This window comes from Cyrtonyx montezumae, unplaced genomic scaffold, assembly GCF_038088225.1.
Source record: "Cyrtonyx montezumae isolate F1298 unplaced genomic scaffold, pur_monq_1.0 scaffold_8, whole genome shotgun sequence".
Taxonomy (NCBI): domain Eukaryota; kingdom Metazoa; phylum Chordata; class Aves; order Galliformes; family Odontophoridae; genus Cyrtonyx; species Cyrtonyx montezumae.
Genome location: NW_027072089.1, coordinates 106690724 through 106709651, shown reverse-complemented (window position 1 = coordinate 106709651; position 18928 = coordinate 106690724). Strand labels below are relative to the sequence as shown.

The 18928-nt window shown below is 40.9% G+C and overlaps 1 protein-coding gene across 1 annotated transcript in view; it reads left to right on the top strand.

The window, feature by feature from the left end:
* The first annotated feature begins 874 nt into the window (after positions 1-874).
* The window catches only part of RARB (retinoic acid receptor beta), a 185966-nt gene continuing 167912 nt past the window's right edge, over positions 875-18928 (top strand). Inside the window, exon 1 of the mRNA XM_065753487.1 lies at positions 875-1092. Coding sequence (XP_065609559.1) covers positions 915-1092 — 178 coding nt within the window. The 5' untranslated portion in view covers positions 875-914. The remainder of the gene's footprint in view (positions 1093-18928) is intronic.

Sequence of the window (18928 nt, the reverse complement as noted above, 5' to 3'; positions counted from 1 at the left end):
CTACTTCCCTAAAATAAAGAGCAAGTGATCAGTGACATCTCTTTAGTGGTAATAAGGCAAGCTAACTATTCTTTGTGAGAACAACCACTGGTGAACCAATTAGTGTTTTAACAGCCTAATACCAAATGGCCCACAGAAACCGTTCCCTGTGCCAGAACTGAGACCTGACATTGAAGCTGAGCACAGAGCTTCCTCTGTGTAGTTCATTGTGTAAGGGGAAACTGAAAGCTTTCGTGTACATGAGAAATTATTTGAAAGTTTTTTTTTCCCTCATATCGATATTTCAGGCATTTATTTCTGCGTAAGTTTTAAAACTGGCTGCTTCCAAAACAAGATCGCATCTGACCAGAAATAGCTTCTGATGTAAAATGTTGGGTAGAGAAAGCAAGTTAATGGATGTTCTGCAATTAGCTTCGATAAAATGAGAATTTTTCCCCCAGGTAACCATCAAGCCAATCTTGTAGGACACTAACAAATAGGTAATCACTTACCTATTTGTAGTAGAAGGGTGAGAAGGGTAAGAGAGTTTTCTATGCATATGTGTATAAAATATATTTTATCATCAATATATTGTTCTTTTCTTCCCGCAGACTCTTATCAGTATGCATCTGTAGAGAACAACTATCTTCACAGAAAAACATTTGGTTAAACAACTGAACTGTGGTCTGAGACACGGACTAAGGCGACTTTCTGTCCACAATCTTCACAGCAAGAATGTCCTGGAAAAGAGGGCAGTAGGAAGCAGCAATGAGATACAGGACGGGACTGATCTAGAGAATTACCTCTTCGTTGTCACGCAGTCCAGCTCAAGCTGCACCTGCAGGCTTGACAGCCCTCTTCATTCACAAGTTCAACTACCTGCTTGCTGGCCTGGAGTGATGCAACATATTATTTTCACACTGTGAGCTATTAACATGACAACCAGCAGCCGCACATGTCCAGTGCCGGCAGTGAATGGACATATGACTCACTACCCAGCAGCTCCATACCCATTACTTTTTCCTCCAGTCATCGGTGGGCTGTCGCTACCTTCCCTTCATGGACTCCAGAGTCACCCACCAACAAGCGGATGCAGCACCCCATCACCTGCAAGTAAGTGCTGAGTATTATGGCTTTTATTGACCCCTTTACCTTTAGCAAAGGCCGATATAGTTCATTCTGAAATTATTTTTAGAGTAATGGCAGTTGCTCATGTGCTGTATATTTTATTTGGGCAAAGAGGGTTCATTTCTTCTGAAATACCATTTTCACTTAATCTTCTCTTTGTAGAAATAAGCATGCAACTGTGTGACATACCAAAGCAGTGAAAACCAAGGGTGATAAAACCTACTATGGATTTTGACATATATTACCACCTTAGCTGCAGAAACTCATGCTGTGTTTATAGAAACTCTACGCAATTAGCCATTGCGTATTGATTAACAATGGTTCCTCAGTACAGAATTCCCTTCAGTGGCACTATAATGACTACTGCTTATGTTTTTGTTTGGTTAGTAACTGCTTCCCTCCTGGACAGCTTGTGAAGAGCTGCTCTTGTGAAGCCCAACATCAGCTGCAACCTGCCCATAGTTGCAGAGTTGATGCTTGAGTCTGTGGTTGCATTTCAATGCACCATTCTCACATTTTTGGCACTGCTGTGTTTGTTAGTTGGTCAAGTTTTGTTTTATCACTTCGAGGAACTCTGTTTTCTTGCTTGTACTAACTTTTATTTATATTTAAGTGGTTCCAAACACAGTTGCCCCAATTATATAAACTCTTCAAGTAGCATCACATAAACAACATACTTTTCTAGAGATCTTAGTAGTGAATGACTGAATGGTGAGGAAATCTGGAGTGCAAACAGCTTTGCAGGTCAGTTGTGAAGATGTTTGTCTAAATACATTACTGTGATTGCTCAAGAAGGTCTTGAACAGCAAATTTGCAGAGCTGCACTTTCTGCTAAAGGTGAAAGAGACTTGTAGCAATGGTCCAAATACACCTTTCAGTAGAAAGCACGCAAACCTAGAGCTGCAAACATGAATAGGAAACCACAGTGAAGAAAATCCTTCTGAAGAGTACAGCTGTGGGATTTTGTGCTGCCTGAAACTAATTCTGGCTTTGTGTCTCACATACACATAGTTGAAAACTGGGCAGTCTTGACTAAAGTCTTTTGTAGCTTTTCTTTCCAGCTGATGCAGGCAATTTTCATGCATTCACATGTGGGAATAGGTGTAATCTGGTCTGGCCTTTATTTGCCCTGTTTTATTGTGCCAAGTATTTATTTTTATTGGAGGTGAAAAACAAAACATCTTGAGATACAAGGTCCACAAATAACTGACTTTCCAATCCTTTCAGAAATTATCTCAGTTACTTTTCAAAATGCCATAATATGAATTTTTCTCCTGATACTACTAGAACACCCACCTTTTTCAAGAATAGTATTAGGAGTCAATGGAAACCTTTTTTGAGGTGCATTTGTGAACGATGAACGTTTGTGATCAAATATGCTGGGTTTTCTTTTCTATCAGTTGTTTGTGTGGAATTAAGACCAAGTGGCAGAGGAGTCATGAGAAATAAAATAATTAGTGTTCATATTAAGCGCAGATTTCCGTAGTTATGCAAAATAAGAAACAAATTCTGAAGTTTTTGGGTCAGCATCTTTGTCTCCTGGTTCTTCAGGGCAGTACTTCTGTAGAGGTGCTTTGCAGCACTGGTTTGCGTTGACTGAGCATGAAAGCCTGGCAGCTGGTGTGCATAATTCGAGGCAATATGTTTGTATATATGAGGGAAAATTTCGTGATACAAGGAAGAGTGACTTGAATTAGAATTTCATCTCAGCCCCCTGCAGGATGACTTTTCTGTCTGTCTTACTCTATTTGCTTACCTTTGGCAATGACAGTCTCTTTTGTTTCTAAACCTGTAGACTTTGATTCTAAAGTTTAGAGGTGGTACTGCTAGAATTACAGAGACTGATTATAGGGTCTTAGGAGCAAGCAAGTTCAGCTTTGGGTTACATTTTGGGCTTTTATGTTGTTGCTTTTTTTTCCATCATGGACACGTTGAGGATGATTTTGTCATTTTACAATGAAGCCACGTTGTAGTCAGAGGTCAGTGTGATTGAACTTATACTGGATAGTGGGGAAATATAGCTCTTGCTTGAAAAGATAGAAAAAATCCAAATTTGGCCAAACACACATGCTGTGTATGCTTTCAGCTCTTGTACTTTTTATCTTTCATACACTTTCCATTCACACAAAATCCAACAGAAATGATGTGGTGTACTAGGAGTGCTATAAAGATCTTTCTAATATTTTTTAAAACAACGCTGCTTAACAGCTCTTTTAAATTACTCATTTAATCCTTCATGTTATTATTCTGTTTTATTTTAGTCCACCCTTATTTCTGTCTATGTTATATCAGATGGCTTAATGCAAGGTTAGCTTATATACAGTTGGAGTAGCTACCTCCAGTCTTACTACACAGAAAGCAGCATTTTTGACGTGTTAATTCTGTGAAGAGTTTGAGACATTGATTTAGTTTCATTGATGTTAATGGTGTTGCCTCTGTGACCTATGACATGGCTTCTGTTTTTATACTGAGATACATAGTGCAAAATACTTAATAATTAGAGGGTTGGTCACGGTGCTAAAGAGGTCATAAGATGAAAAAATGTCATTTTTATGCATACATGAACTGTGCATTAGCACCGAATGAACAAAAGAGACCACGGTCAAGATCATTACTTCTGTAAGTCCGATTGATTTACCTAGCACTGTACTTGCCCCATACAGCGCAAAGCTGATGTTTTAACTGTTGAGATCAGATGGCAGGCAGGCTTCTGCAGTTGTAGTAATAAGGAGGAATCTCTTCTGTATTAAAAAAAATAATAATTAGCAAAGGTTGCATGGGAAGATTATTACTTAACTCTTTTAGAAATACCATTTTCTGCTTCAGCATGTGGATTGTGTAATGCTCAGACCTGAATATTTCAAAAACCCCTGTAGGTATTGTCTGGGGCTGTTCTCTTTAGAGCTGGATCAAAGCCTGGCACGAAGAAAAGATGAAGGTGAGGTCTTCCTCTGCTTAACCTGGACAGTGCTACAGCCTGTCCTGTTTAGCTCACTGCTGGACTCCAGGAAATGCACTCCACAGGGTTTGCATGCTTGCAACAGGAAAATTACAAAACATTTGTGAAATTCCTGGGGGAGAGGGAATAGATAAATTTTGTCAAAGACTGTAGCACAACTTCTTATTGAAGAAAAAGCGGCTTAACTGAGGTTCAGGTGAGTGGGGGAGGTCATACTGACACACACAGGCAATTCTCTGTTGTTCCTGGAAGAAGTGCCCCCTCCTGCCATCATGAGACTGAGCTTTGGTAGTGCTGTTGCCAATATCAGCTTAGGAAGAGCTCACTTTCTTTATAAAACATGTTGTGGGTGTAAGTACAACTTCTAATCTCCAGAAAAAGACTAAATATACAAAAAAAAAAAACAAAAAAAAACCTTAAAAAACACTCTCTCACCAAAAGAAGGACCACCCAAAATTTGAGAAGGAAAGCATGTAGAAGCTGTGCAGACAAGTGTGGTCTATCTCCTCATTTGAAAACCAAGGAGGAGAATGCTGTGTTTGTGTTCTGGCTAATAGGGGCACAGAGCATGATGCAGTGTTGAAATTTTACAGGTGAATCTTAGTATAGGGAAGATGGAGCTTCTCTGTCCACCAGTACAGTGTCTTGTAAGATCTATTGCTATAATATTCCTATGCCGAAGTGGTCAGATTGAGCTGGTTTTACCCAGTTGAAGACTACCATAGGCCAAAGCAGTCTTGGAGCTACAGGGAGGACTGGATTTGGGAAGAAATTAGTTGCTCACTCAGGCACCTATCTGTCTCAGTGTTAGTTTAAACACCAGCTTGTGCTCAGCCTGCTTAAAAGCCAATTGGTATGAGTTGGAGACCTTGGCATGGAGAGGAAAAAAATTAATCTGAGCTAATACTGTGATTTTCATAATCCCCAAGTGTGTTCTGAATGAAATTAAAGTAGAGCCTGGACAGCAAACACTGTGGGAGCCACTAAATAATAAAACACTTCGTCTGGCAATTGTTCCCTTTCTGCTTGGATTGAGCATCCTGCTTCGCCTGCATTGGGTGATGCTTCTAGCCTATGGCATTCAGTGGGAGCAAGCCTTGGTCCTTAGACTGCTGGTGGGAGCCTTTGAGACCTCCATATTCTGCTGTCATTTATTGCCAGGAAAAAATAGGAGTAGCTTGGTAAGGGGGCAGAGAAGGGCACTGAGCATGGTACGAGAATGTCCTGGTATTTATATAAACTGAGTAAGATTGCTTCATCCAGATGGTATTAAAAAATAATTTTACAGAATCTGAATGTGTTACTTAGAGGATTGCTGGGATGTCAAGAAAAAAAATCAGTACTAAGGTCACTTGTATTTTAGACCAATTTTTCCATACTTTTCAGTCTGGGGTGTTTTAAAAGTGTGTCGTAAGGAATAAAGGGCTTTTTGTTCTGTTTTATCTAAGTCTTTTATGTATGTGCGTAGGTATGTGTGGAAAGTAAGGTCACCTGAGAATCTGGAAGATGTAGACAAAGAACTAATAATGACATTACTTTTTGGATAATGCTGTCTAAATAATCATTCGTATATTTACTTTTTTTTATATATTTAATAGACAGTATTTAATCTGAGGCATTTCAGACATTGCTCAGGCTAGATTGTGGTTTTAAGCATTGTTTTTCCTTCCATTACTGCTGGTTATTTACCACGTGAACTCCAACTTAAAGATTGCTTTCTTTTTTTTTTTCCCCAGGAAATAGATTTTTCCACTGGTATCATTAAAAGTGTAGTCAAATCCAGTGTTGCTGGTGTAGTACTGCAAGATATTTTTGCCAGCCCCACCCGTTGTAGGAATTCATTTGCTTTTCCAGTTCTGTTGTTAATCATTATATTGACACAGAAAGTCCTCCCAAAAGCACTCTTTGGCAGATTGCATTAAATATGAATAGCAGATATTCATTACGATGTGTTGCCCCCAAGAGAACTCTAAACTATCTGCACTACTCATGAACAGGCAAATACACTAATTCTCCAGCTATTCAAATTATTTTCAAATAGTTTACTGTCTCTCTAATAAAAACAAGAATGTCTCTGTTTCCTTTAATTGCTCAGAAGGTCAAGGACTCCCACATCTCACTTTACTTCACCAAATGGGGAACATTTCTGTTGGAGGTTGGAGTATGGTTAAGACATGATGGATTTTCTTCATTTGGCACAGTTATGGGGGCGAATGCTGTCTGTAATGGACTTCAAATAAAAAGAAAAAGAAAGAAACAGTACTCTTTGAAACTCTAAAATAGTAATAGTTGAATTAGAAAAAAAAAGTGAATTAACTTTTTAAAGAACTTCTCTTACTTGATTACACTGTTGAGCTTTTTCGGGTCTTCCGAGTTTTGTGTGTCTGTCACTTAATTTTTCATTTCCCCCTTGCATTCCTGTCTCTTTATCAAGGCTTGCTGCATAGTCATTTACACATCTGCAATTAACAGGTTGACTTCTAAGGCTTCTTTACTTGTTTGTTACATGTGTTTCACATCTTCATTGAAAAGAGAGAACGTGTTTGCATCCAGAAGGACGGAGATAAACAGAATATCAACATCAGATTTCTTAGCTACAGCCAGGGTTGCCTCATGCTGGCAAATCCGAGGAGAAATGTCCCGATGATCCCCTGCAGATATCATTCATGATCTTAGAAACCATCATTGCTTTTCAGATCTTCAGATTATTTTATTACTGTTTTTCATTTTCTTCTGATTGGTGGTTTTCCGTAGCACAAAAGCATCCATACTTCTTTGATCAATAAAGCTATATTGCATTGTCATTTTCTGATTGCAGTTAATCTGAAGTTATCAACAATTCAAATGTATTTGTCAGGTGTGTTAGAACTCCTTTCAGTACTGCCACTTTCAGAAGTGAATGGCAGCACTGCTGCATTCAAACAGTGGGTAACTCATTCTGTAATGCTGCCCTGTCCAGGTGAATCCTCGGCACCGTGCGGATGCCCTCCTCTTTGGGTTTGAGTCGTCAGTGTGCACATCTGAAATAAATCAGTTCTGGGTGTGTAAAGGCAGGAATTTGCTTCCTGGGAGGAAACTCAATTTCGAGGTTGTCTACCTCCCTACACTCACGCAGGGAGCGGATCATGTAACTCTGGCATGTGCTTTGTAATTGCTCTGTGCATCTCTCGTAGATTTGCCGTGGTCTGAAAGAGCCTAGTATTTGGAAGTCAAATAGGACCTGTCAGAAAAATGCTCCTTCCCTCATTATGGGCCCTGGAGCAAGGAAATTCCCCAGCAAAATGCTGTCTTACCTAAGGATGGAAATATGTTTCTGTGGAGTGTTGCTAATGACCTTTTTCCTTCGCTGTTGCCCAACAAAAATAACACCCAGTCACTCCCAGAGCTGGGGAACTAGTGGGGGGCAGCGAAGGGCTAGTTCCAGTCCCCAAGGCCAGGGCACGTTGTGGGACTATGCTGTAGCATAGCAGGGCCTCCTGTCTCCCTCCTATCTCTTATGGGACTTACACCTTCCACCCATGACTGTGTGTCCATTGTGGATCCAGACATATGAAATACATGGCTGATCTCTCAGAAGGAATGTAATGCCAAACTTTAGGTTTGGCAGGGTAACAGCAATGAGTTTGGAGAGTGTGCGTTGTATTTCCAGTCCAAATTGATAGGTGTAATCTTCTGAAATTATTTATCGTGTGGCAGTTTGTGATGTTAACAGTGAATATAAGGTCACATTTTGCCATGTTTCCATGCCATGGTATACGTTTGGCAATGACAGTGTAAACAAATTTAGTCGTGTTATTTTAATTACATGGAGAGCTTCTGTTCAGTCATCCAAAAGACATGGACTTTTAGTAAATCTTTTTTTTTTTTTTTTTAGTGCTGACCTTCATACAGATATTCCTTCTTTATTCATTTTTGGGTTGCTATTTTGCTATTTCATGTTTGTTATGCTTTCAATGGTATGTGAAATTTAATTGAGAAGATTTAAGATTAGGGCAGTTTTCTATCAGGAGAGACATTGTTTTCCATGTCTCGAGTTTCTTTCCCTTTTGTCTGTTTAGGGAATATTGGGAACAACTTGTTTTATGTAGATCTTTCAGCTGTATCAATGACACCATGTTTCCCATTTAAAATGATAAATACCCACCATATCTGTTGAATCCTGAAAGGGTAGGGAATCCTTTTTCACTTCCTTTGTCCTTCAGCACACTGTTTCCTTTCTTACTGCCCAGAAAAGGCCTACATCAGTAATATTCATAAATGATTTACAAAAGTAATTCCTGTGTAATAGCTTGGGACGTCAAGATTTTATGATGCTGCCAGATGTGCTATCAAACAAAATTATCTGGTTCAAAAAACTTGTGATAAATCTAGTCAGAGCAAATTCCCCAAGGCAAGCTCACCCTCTACAAAAGTAACTATATCTCATAAAATTGTTAGGTTCTCCTTTACCACATGTTTGAAATCAGACTTAGAGCAACAGTTTTATTCACGTGCAGACTTACAATTGGGATAAATCAATGAAGAGGAAGAACTGGCCGTAACAGAAAACTCCTTTCCTTTCAAAACACCATGCATGTTCAGAGGACATGTCAGAGTAAAAGTGAGAGATATTCAGAAAACTCAAACCTGCATCTCTAAGATACTCAACTGTTTTGTCTAGATAATGCACTTTCAGAAAGTGGCCGTACCCTGAGTGGAATAGGCCAGCTATCTTCAATGGCTCGCCTCCCCACAGGTCCTCTGGGTTTCTAGCTGTGTCTGAGCACCTTGCTGTAGTGCACTGAGCAACGTATTTCAAGTCTGCCATGTGCATGTTCTTTGATATGCTCCCCTGGGGGAAATGTGCAGTCAATGGGAAACGTGTTTTGATGAGGAGTCGGTGTTTTGAAAGAGAGGGTATGCTGGTTGCAGTCCTGGCATTTGTGCTCCATAAGTATCTGTACTGCTGGAGAAGGCTTGCCAAAGTGGCTGTTCCTTCTCAGGAGAGCCTCTGAGGCAGTTCAGCCACTTGGGAGGAGTAACTGGAAGTGCCTGCTGGGAGTTTCTAGGGGACAAGAGCTGAGTTCAGGTGATGGATATGACTGGAAGGGAGGAAGAGCTTCATTCAGTGCTTCAGGGAGGAGGTGGATCTGGAGCACTTATTTTATTCTGTGGCTTTGGGAAATATGCTCTAGCACCTGGAATTAGTTTGAGATGTTTATGGACTCCATGTGCAGCCTGCTGCTATACAACGTTTGCTTGCAGATTAAATTCAAACAGAAAGCAATTAATGTATGCAAACAATAGGGGTGGACCTCCAGGTAGTGCTTGTCTGCTCCACTTCAGTGCTGAAGATCAGTCAAGTTTGGATTTGACCTCAACATTCACTTTCCTCGGTTGCATATGATTAAATTTGGCCTAGAATTTGAACGACCACTCATGCTTACTTTTTTAAAGAATCCTGAACTGCAAGAAATATAGACACAACATGTTTCAAACTACACCACATTTTCCACTGTGTATTTAGGAGTAAGGAGAAGAGTGTTCTGTAATAATCCTACATACTCCAGGGGAGGAAGATGCCATCCGGTCTGCACAACCCACAGATGCTAGCTACCACAAGGTTCTCCAGAAGAATTGACTCCACTTTATTAACCTCCACAACTGTATTTGAGGGAGTAAAGACTTGGCTGTCTTTAAAATCGCAGAATCGTAAAATCTTGTTGAGTTGGAAGGGACCTTAAAGGTCATCTAGTAGAACTCACCTGCTACATCAGGTTGCTCAAACTCCTCCAGCCTGACCTTGAGTGTCATCAGCCAGGGAAGAGACTTCCACCATCTCTCTGGGCAAACTGCCCCAGCTCTCTCAGCCTATCCTCGTAGGAAAGATGGTCCATTTCTTGGATCATTTTTGTGGCTTTTCTCTTGAAGCCCTCCAAGAGGTCCACAGCTCTCCTGTACTGAGGATTCCATGTCGAGACGCAGTACTCTGGGTGAGGTCTCACCAGCACACAGAGTAGAGGGGCTGGATCACTTCCCTCAGCCTGCTGGCCACACTTCTTTTGATGCAGCCCAGGATACAGTTGGCTTTGTGGGCTGATGTCCAGCTTGCCATCCACCAGTACTTCCATGTCCTTTTCAGCAGGGCAGTTCTCTATCCTTACGCTCCCCAGCTTGTTCTGATTAGCAGGAGTTGCCTTGACCTAGGTGTAAGACCTTGCACTTGGATTTATTGAACCTTGTGAGGTCCACCTGGGCCTGCTGCTTGAACCTGTGTAGGTCAAGTGTTGCAACACACTTTCACAGTCAGTAGAAAATACTGTGGAGTTTTCTGTGTAGTGTGATTTCATTTGGGTACTACTAGCAGAGCTAGTGGATATTCCTTCTGTTTCTGTGCTTACTCCCTTTTTTATCCTTGTTTCTTCCAACCATTGAGCGGTACTTGCTTGCTTGTAACGATCCTGCAGAGAGATGCAGTTGTCTGCTGTCCTGAAACGAGGCTATATTGTAAATCTGCAGTCTTTGGAAGAATTCACCTGCATACCAGCATTACCTAAAAGCTATCAATGAAGACATTTGGTGGGAAATAGAACTGTATCATGTAAACAAGTCTGTTTATTATATATTGCTTTCACATAGCAATTCAAGGATCAAGAGTTCTGTTATTTGAGAAATTAAATCCTGTGAGAATCATTACAAGTACAGAAATAGTGATGTCATTGCAAAATTAACTGGCTATAAACCCACGAGGTGACATATCAATTCATAAAGGGAATAGCAAAACATAATGCAGGGCACATCTGCTGCTCCGATTCATGCAGAACTATAAGCCTATTGGTATCTGCAGACCACTTGAAATTGAACATCTGTTAGAAGCACTTGAAAAAGCAGCATGAGAAGCTGTACACCTTGCAAAGCATTTTGCTGTTGGTAACATCATCATTTTGATTGCATATTCTTACAGAAACTGTTTTAAGTCCCCTTCTAGATCTTCCTGGCATTGTTTCTTAAATAGCGACAGCATGAGTAATTGTAAAAATAACATGGGCTTTTCTAAGGACTTTCCTAACATTTTTATTACTTTTTATTTATTATACTGCTGCAATGCACAAACTGCTAGAGAGTTTCCAAACAAAGAGGGAGATACGATCTCTGTTCCAAGTAGTTTGGAATAATAAAAAAAAAAAGACAGACGCATGAAGAGTAAGGGAAAAGGATGCGACTTCTGAGCCAAGCGATTGAGGTGAAGGAAGGCTCACATCCTAGAATGCAAATCTGGTCTTGGTGCTTTTTCAAGAAATGACTGAATGCCTGAAACCAGCGCAGGCTGCAGAGGCTGGCGTGATTTTTGGAAAGAGCAAGAGTAAGATGCTGCAACTTGCTTCACAAAACCCACATGGGCAGTCCGTGATCGATTAAGTATTGTAATTGAACTGCAACTGAACTGTGTCCTCTTAACTCTTAACTAAGGCAGTCAGTTTGACAGTATGTTTCCCCTAGCTGCGCAGTCTAGCAGAGTCCACCTAATTGGCAATTTTCTTCTGTTTAACAAAAACAGAAATATAGCTAAACCACAAAGAGAAAGATTTCACTATTGATTAACAGTGGTTGGTTTTGCTAAGTAATCTGACAGACATTTGGAACACATCAACTGTCTCATACCGCTGTAGCCAAACATCTTGGAGCACGATTTGCTCTCATCCACTTTTATTACTTGCAGAAGAAGCAAGCTCTGCCAGGATGTTATTTGAAGGGATGTCTGCCATTTTAATATGTAGTTACTTGGACAAAACTTGGTGGAAACATACTGCAGTATCTTTGATTTTGAGAATAGGTAATTGTATTTGTTTGCAGTAAGAAAATGTGAATCATTGCTATATTTGGGAAAGCAAATTAAAATATACAGCACAAGTCACAAAAAAATGCTCCTTTTTGTTGAACTGCACAAGTACCGAAGCATTATATGGGAAATACCCCAATTTCACCTTTTTTTTCAGTAACCAAATCATTTTTAACTTGCAATCCAGGACATAGCTGAAGTGTTCCGTAACAAAGGTTAAGGTCTAAATGGAGCAGTCCATCAACTGTGCAAATATAGGAAAAGTCTCTCTTAATGGCAGTTTAAAATGGGCTTCTCCCAAACTTCTGTCAGAACTGTGAAGCACAGATGTGTTGTTCTGTTTCTAACAGTGATGAAAATATACACTGGACAACCCGAAATTTGCAAAGGCCATCAAGTATACAGCAGAAGACTATTTGCACTTAAAAGTGTGAGATATGTGCATTTCTTTTCTCCCTAATAGGTTGCTTACTAATCAACTTTTAGTCACTTCTGGATCATGAAACTAATTTTGATGCCTAGAAGTCTCCACAGTTGTAGTCCCAGTATGAAAACAAGTCAAAAATAAGAAATGCATATCCATGCTAGGTAGACTCTTCTGGAACAGAATGTTTAAGAAGGTCCGGACAATGTTGTTATAACTGTTCTCCTGAAGTTCTGCTTCTGCAGTGACTCCCTGATGTTAGTGTCTCTGATATTAATGTCTGGTTAGATTTCGTGAATACACTTTGGGGTCTAGCAGGTTTCTTCTTTTTGGAAGAAAAATGTACTCTGCAGACAGATCTCTTATTTGAGGTGGGCGAAGAGCTGTACAATAATATACAATCACACAAGGAACTCAGCATGCAAAATCTGCTTTTTATACTCACAGCTTCAGCTCTAAGTCCATTTGTCCCCATGTCTGTCTTTTTTAATTGGTTTCTGTGGTGTTTCTCAGCTTTCCTCCAATACAAAGGCATGCATACAACTGTATGTATAATTACAGAAAATATTTCTGCTCCCTCTTCCGGTACTAGGGGAACTGCTTCATGCTTATCTTCAGTGTACAAGGATAGCACCTTCAGTAGGGTGATGTCTTTGCTGAGAGAGATGGAGAAGCCTTTACTAGGAGAGTGAGGCTTATTCTTGATAGCCAGGAGAAGGGGAGGGAAGCTGAGCCTTGATGATTACACATGAAATAGCTTTTGCCTGCATATAAAAACGCTTGTAAATGTGTGGGATGGTTACAGAATTAATCTTTGAAATTGTCTGTGATGGCACCGAGGCCCTCAGAGCACTGGGCATCCTCCAAGGGCAGTAGGGAACAAGGCACAGGCAGTCTGCTGAGTCACATCACCTTTAAGATTCTGATCAGAAGGCTGATGGAAAGCGTGTGTGACGATTTGAGAAGAATGCTGATCTTTGTCAGTTGCCTGTTGGTCCAGAAAGTCGGGAGCCAGTGACCTAACATGTGTCTCTGAGATCAGGGAGACTCGTGTTCAAGGATTTGTGCCTGGGATCAGACATTAGCCCGTTAGAAGAAGCATGAAGAATGGTTTCTGTCAGAACAAAGTCTCCTTTTTTCTTAGGATGGACTACTTTTCCTTATCTTTTTCCCCAGAATGCTTATCTTACCTGACCTCATTTCAGAATATCTTGTACTGTACAAGGCACAATTATGTTTTTGATCAAAACTGTGTAGTACGATATTTATCTTAGGATGATTGTGGATTTCACGAGTTTAGAATTAAACAAAGGGCAAACTTCTTCCTGAGCCCATTAATCTCTTTAAACAGAATTATTCTCCTCATTGTTGGGAAGCACATGGACACTTGTAGCAGTGCATACATGCACTGAGAGTGAATAAAACCCCACTGCTGTGCTGGATGGCTCTAACCATGGGCATCACTGACTGCAGAGTGCATGGGGCTGCAGCAAACCACGTCCATCCTGTGGATGTTCACCGTGAGTCTCTTCAGAACAACCTTTGATTGTCCACCTATGTCATTTTGTTCATGTGTGCATGTTCAAATGTGTTTCTAATAACTTATTTTCCAAAACGTTGAGCTTGGTTGGCCGGTTAGAAGCATGCACTTTTTTTCCAGTTTTCTAAGCCTTTCTTTTGTTTGAGCACAGGCAGTGGGAAAGCAGGGAAAAGGGGCGAAGGAAAGCAGTCAGGGCTGCTAGGAGAATTGCTGGTATTTCTGAGGGACAGAGGGAACAGGCTTCACCTGTGGCATAAATTTGTTATAGATTCCCTTTAAGATCAGGAAATGAGTACAGTCAGCGCTTCATAATTAACTGTGAGCGGAAAATCTCTGGAGATGGCTAAAACAGATTTGTCCACTTACAGAAGAAACACCATGACTTAACAGGTGTATAGTGCCTGTAATATGCTACTTAGGAGTTCTTCAGGCTCTGCTGCAAACAAAATATTATCCGACTATAATAACATTGTGAACCCAAAGACCTTAACTGGTTTCATTATCAAGCGAGTGCCTTAGGGGAAATACACAGATGGAAAGACATTCCTTTCAGTTGGTATAATGCTCCTGTGCCAGAGAATTTATGACCAGAATGTGGTTGGCCCCTACATGGGCGCGTTGTGGAGGAAATGCACGAATCTATTCTGGCCATTTTTTTCTTTTCTATTTTTTCCAGCTTCCTTAAGGGCTGAGTTTTCACTGCCAGCCCCAGGCTCTGGGACAGCATTGCTGTTTCCTTTGTGTGGGCTGTGCTGACCCCTTCTTGCTGCATTGGTCATGCAAAGCGTGCTACCTTCTCACCTTTCTGCCCCAAAGGGTGGGCTCATGCAACTCCCCAAGGCATTATGATGATGCTCCTAATTTATCCCAGTATGTGTTTAGGGGTTAAATAAAGCTGGGAGGCTGATGAGAAGTAGTCTTCTAAAGCTGCACTTTTCTTTTGTGGTGCAAATGCACTGTGGGACTGGGTGAAAGATGAGAAATGGAAAGATCAGATCTCTGTATTCTCAACCTGTTTGTTAACTGGCTTGAGATAGTATCTACAAGGCAGAGCCCTGTAGTTCAGGCAATCTGAAAAGCTACACATGAAGAAAAAGTTTGGATATATTAGCTCATCATTTAGATAGTTGGGGTGGCTGTATTCGCTCTGATTCATTAAATATCCTGTGGTTTCTCAATTACAGATGTCAGGAGAAAGTTATGAAAGCCAGGATTTTTTTTCTGAATTTGTGAGCAGAGAAGCTTGTGCTCCCCAGAGAGACTGGGCTGTCCATCATGGATAGTTGTTATTGAGGAGAACCTGGGAGCCAAGCCTGCAGAGCACAATCAGCAGTGGTCTAAAATACTGTTGTTTCTCAGAACTTAATAAATCCACAAATTTGGAGTTTGCAGGCAGGATATCTGATGTATTTGTGTGCGTGTGTGTGTGTGCGTGGACCTTTGGTCAGTAAGTACCCAAAAAGTACTGAAATGAGAACGAAATAAGTAATGAAGTTGTGGTTCAGTTGTAAATGTTAATGCTTTTGTGAGAGACTCGAGGAGAAGTTGTTCTGTTAAGCAAACTGGCTTGTTTGTTCCTTGCTTGTATATCAGTCTACCCTCTATTTGATATTGTATATGACTTTACAGTGTACAGTTCACGAATCTTAAAATGTTGCCCTCTTGCACTGATCACAGTGCAAAGATCTTTTCAAATTCGATACAGATCAAATAGCCCTGCTTTTCAAAAAAAAAAAAAAAAAAAAGGCCAGAAAAAAGCTCCCTAGGATCTTTCCTTGTTGGCAAAACTACCTGTTTTTTTTCTGAGTCTTGTTCATAGAAACAGCTGAGTGAAACTGACTTCACTGAAGTTGACTAAAAGCAAAGGGCCAACCTCTTCCCCCAGCTTCACCCTCCTTGGAGCAGATATTTGGCATGGAAAACTTAAGCCAAATATTGTTTACATAGCTGCAAGCTACCAAACAGCCTCCTAGGATGGCTGCTGCAGGCAAGCATAAAGATAAGTGACCTCAGCAGCCCTCCCTACAGCAGCTTCTCCTAGTCTGAAGATGTTTGCACTGGTTTAAAAATATGATGCCAAAGTGAATCTTGATATTAGCACGCAGTACCGTACATTGTATCCTGTAATTAACAGCACTCACCTTTGTGTTGGTGTTTCTCTGACCATGCCATTCTTTATGCTGCGTGTGTCTGAGGACCTAATCCGTCTCAGCCTTGGACACCCCAAACTGCAAATGAAGTCAGAGAGCTGCAGGCACGCAGCTCCTGGCAGGATTGTGCACCCAGTGAGCTATTGCTCTCATTATGTTGCCCTGTAATATATCATCAGTGCAAAACATCATCCTAATGATGCATTAGTGTAATACATCATCAGGGGAGTCCCACTAGTAATGTATTACTCCAAGTATGGTGCTACTCAGTAAGAAAATCATCTCTCAGTCCTTGTGTTGTTTCAAAACAGCATCAGCAAAGGCAAAACATGTTGGTAAAGATGGATGTGGCTTCCTGGTTTCATAACTATGTAACAGAGGTACCTTCTGTACACTCTGACTTTGTGATTGTGTTTTCAAAGATGTGTATTTGGCCTCTTTGGTTGCATTACTGTTTGAAAGTAGCAGGAATTGATTCTTCAGATTGATGACTGGGGGGGGCTTGAATAGAAAGTTGTAAATCTCTCCGCCAGAGTGCCTGTCACATAATTCTTGGTGATGGTGGAAAGGATCTTATGAAAACGTGGTTTCTAAAATTTGCAGTTTTAAGGATTGTTCCATTGTCATCTTGATGCACTTTCAGGTCTCAGTCACATGCACTGAGATAAATATGTTTAAGAAGCACTCTCTCTCAAAAATTAAGCCCTTCCATTTTCCTTCTGAACTCATTGATTTTATTTGGTCTGCAAGATCCTACAGCAAACAATCTTTCCCCCAGGAATTGTCTCAAGTGGAGGATTTACTTTAGTGTGCAAGGGAATTGGATGAGTTCGCTCATGCCTTTGAATCATGGTAGTGATACTGCAGGATACTCAGCATGGGTTATGTCAGTTCCAGGCACTGCTGCATGGGGAGAAGTAAGCCAAGGTGTGTAACATGAGTACCACGCTACGTCATAGGACACTTAGAGAGACCACAGTAGGGTTGGAGAAAGTATTAGCTGTGAAATAAAGATCTCCAAAGCATGACTTTGTATGTGGCCAGTGTTTTCTAGAGTGGTTTTAAGTGCATCCTTTTCACAGGTGCAAGTCAAGTAGACTCTAAGGTTAGAGCCTCAGTGTCACTGTGCTCTCAAGTGTGCATTGTTGGATAAGTGGGTCCCTTTAGGGACCTATTTTTATTGCTGCAAAGCTGCACACACACTGTTTTAAGCAACAACAACAAACCCTCCCCAGTCACAGGAAAACCTCAGCAAGAGGAAAGAACGTTTCTTGGGAACGCCAAGGAAAATTTGGCTTCCCTTTGCTTTTTTTCTTTTCTCTTGTATGGCCATATAACCGGACTGGGTAGTATGACTGTAGCCCTCTCTGGATTTGGCCATCAACCTTTTATTTTTTTCCCCTTCTATAAATCTCCTCTGAGATCTTTACCAAATGCTTCTGCCTGCATACCTGTGTCAGTGAGGTATGACAACACCACTGTATTCACATGAGCACCTAGTGAGCCTGTTATTGCAGAAAAATGATGGGGTTTACTCCTATGGCTTCTTTCATTCATTCATGATGTTTTTCCTGTACTGATCCAAAACATGCATATGTTGGTATAACACTGGGAGCACTTTGCTGGCGTCATTATTCTTTTACTGGTTAAGTGCTCTATGGGCTTATTTAGGCAGCAAAAGCAGTACCCCAAGCCAAAAGAATTCCAGTTGTAACTTTCTTGAAGCCATATTTGGGCAAAATATGAATGGCTCTAAAAGACAGTAACTAATTTATTTCTTTAAGTGGTGTTAGGTTAAGATCATCATCACAAATCACACCGTCCTTAATGTTAGAGTCCCCGTTAGTGCTGTGACACAAGTCTGCTCTTCATGAAGTTCTTTCTTGGAGCTCCCAGAGGTCCCAGCTCACTCTCCAGGAGTACAAGGCACTTGCTGTCCTGGCATAGACCCACAGAGGTATGGAAGGGGAACTGGAGGAAGAAGACTTTGCCTGTGTGTTTGTAGAAGCAAAAAGTCCGGTCAGTCTCTCTGTGGTGCCAGGAATATGGCTGTGTGAAAATTTGGTTTTAAATTGACACTAAGAGCAGACTTGCTGTGTGCAAGAAATAAGCAAAATCCAATAAAATCAACAGCTGTTTATCAAGAAAATGGGAAGTTGAAGGCATTGTTGACTTAATGAGTTGATTGTGCTGCTGTCTGAAGCTGCTCTGAAGTCAGGATCTCTCTCCCAGCCTGCCTGAATTGGACCCTGAACACCCTGATACATAATTTTCAGCAACAGAAATTACAAATTTGATCACCTGATTTGGTTGCTGCTTTGTTTTCTACCTTAGAAGTAACTGCTCAGCTCACGCGCTGGATCATTCTTATTTCAGAAACACTGCCCTTCCCTATGTGCACAGGTGGAGTAATGAATCAGGCGTTGCTCCAAGTACTGTTTGCAAAGTGAAGTCTTCCTGGCAAATCCTGCCAGCTGATTGCATCGTTGGGTATGACAGGTTATTACGTTAATAGATTATTAAACTCTGCATATGCACTTTAACCTTCTGTGAAGTTTGTTCTTGTGTTTTGGAAGGAATTAACTGCACCCAAATCACTGCTGAGCAGTCAGTCAGAGGCGTGCGAGTGTTTTCCACCTCACCAGTGAGTCCTGCCGCACTGTGCTGTGCTTTGTTCTTTCACCAGGTTGCCCTGTGACTCAGGCACAGATGTGACATGTCAGAAACAATGTGATGTGACGCGTCCAACAAAAAAATACCAGTTAAGAATTGCGTGGATAGTTTCAGTGCACTCTGCTCATGGATTACTCGCTGCCCATTCATGTGTCGATAAAGGGTCCAATAGTGTTCAGCATGCTAGCTGGTAAACGAAGGGGAAAAAAAAGAGCCAAAAAGCAAGGCAACAATAAGAAACACCCTCCTCCTCCAA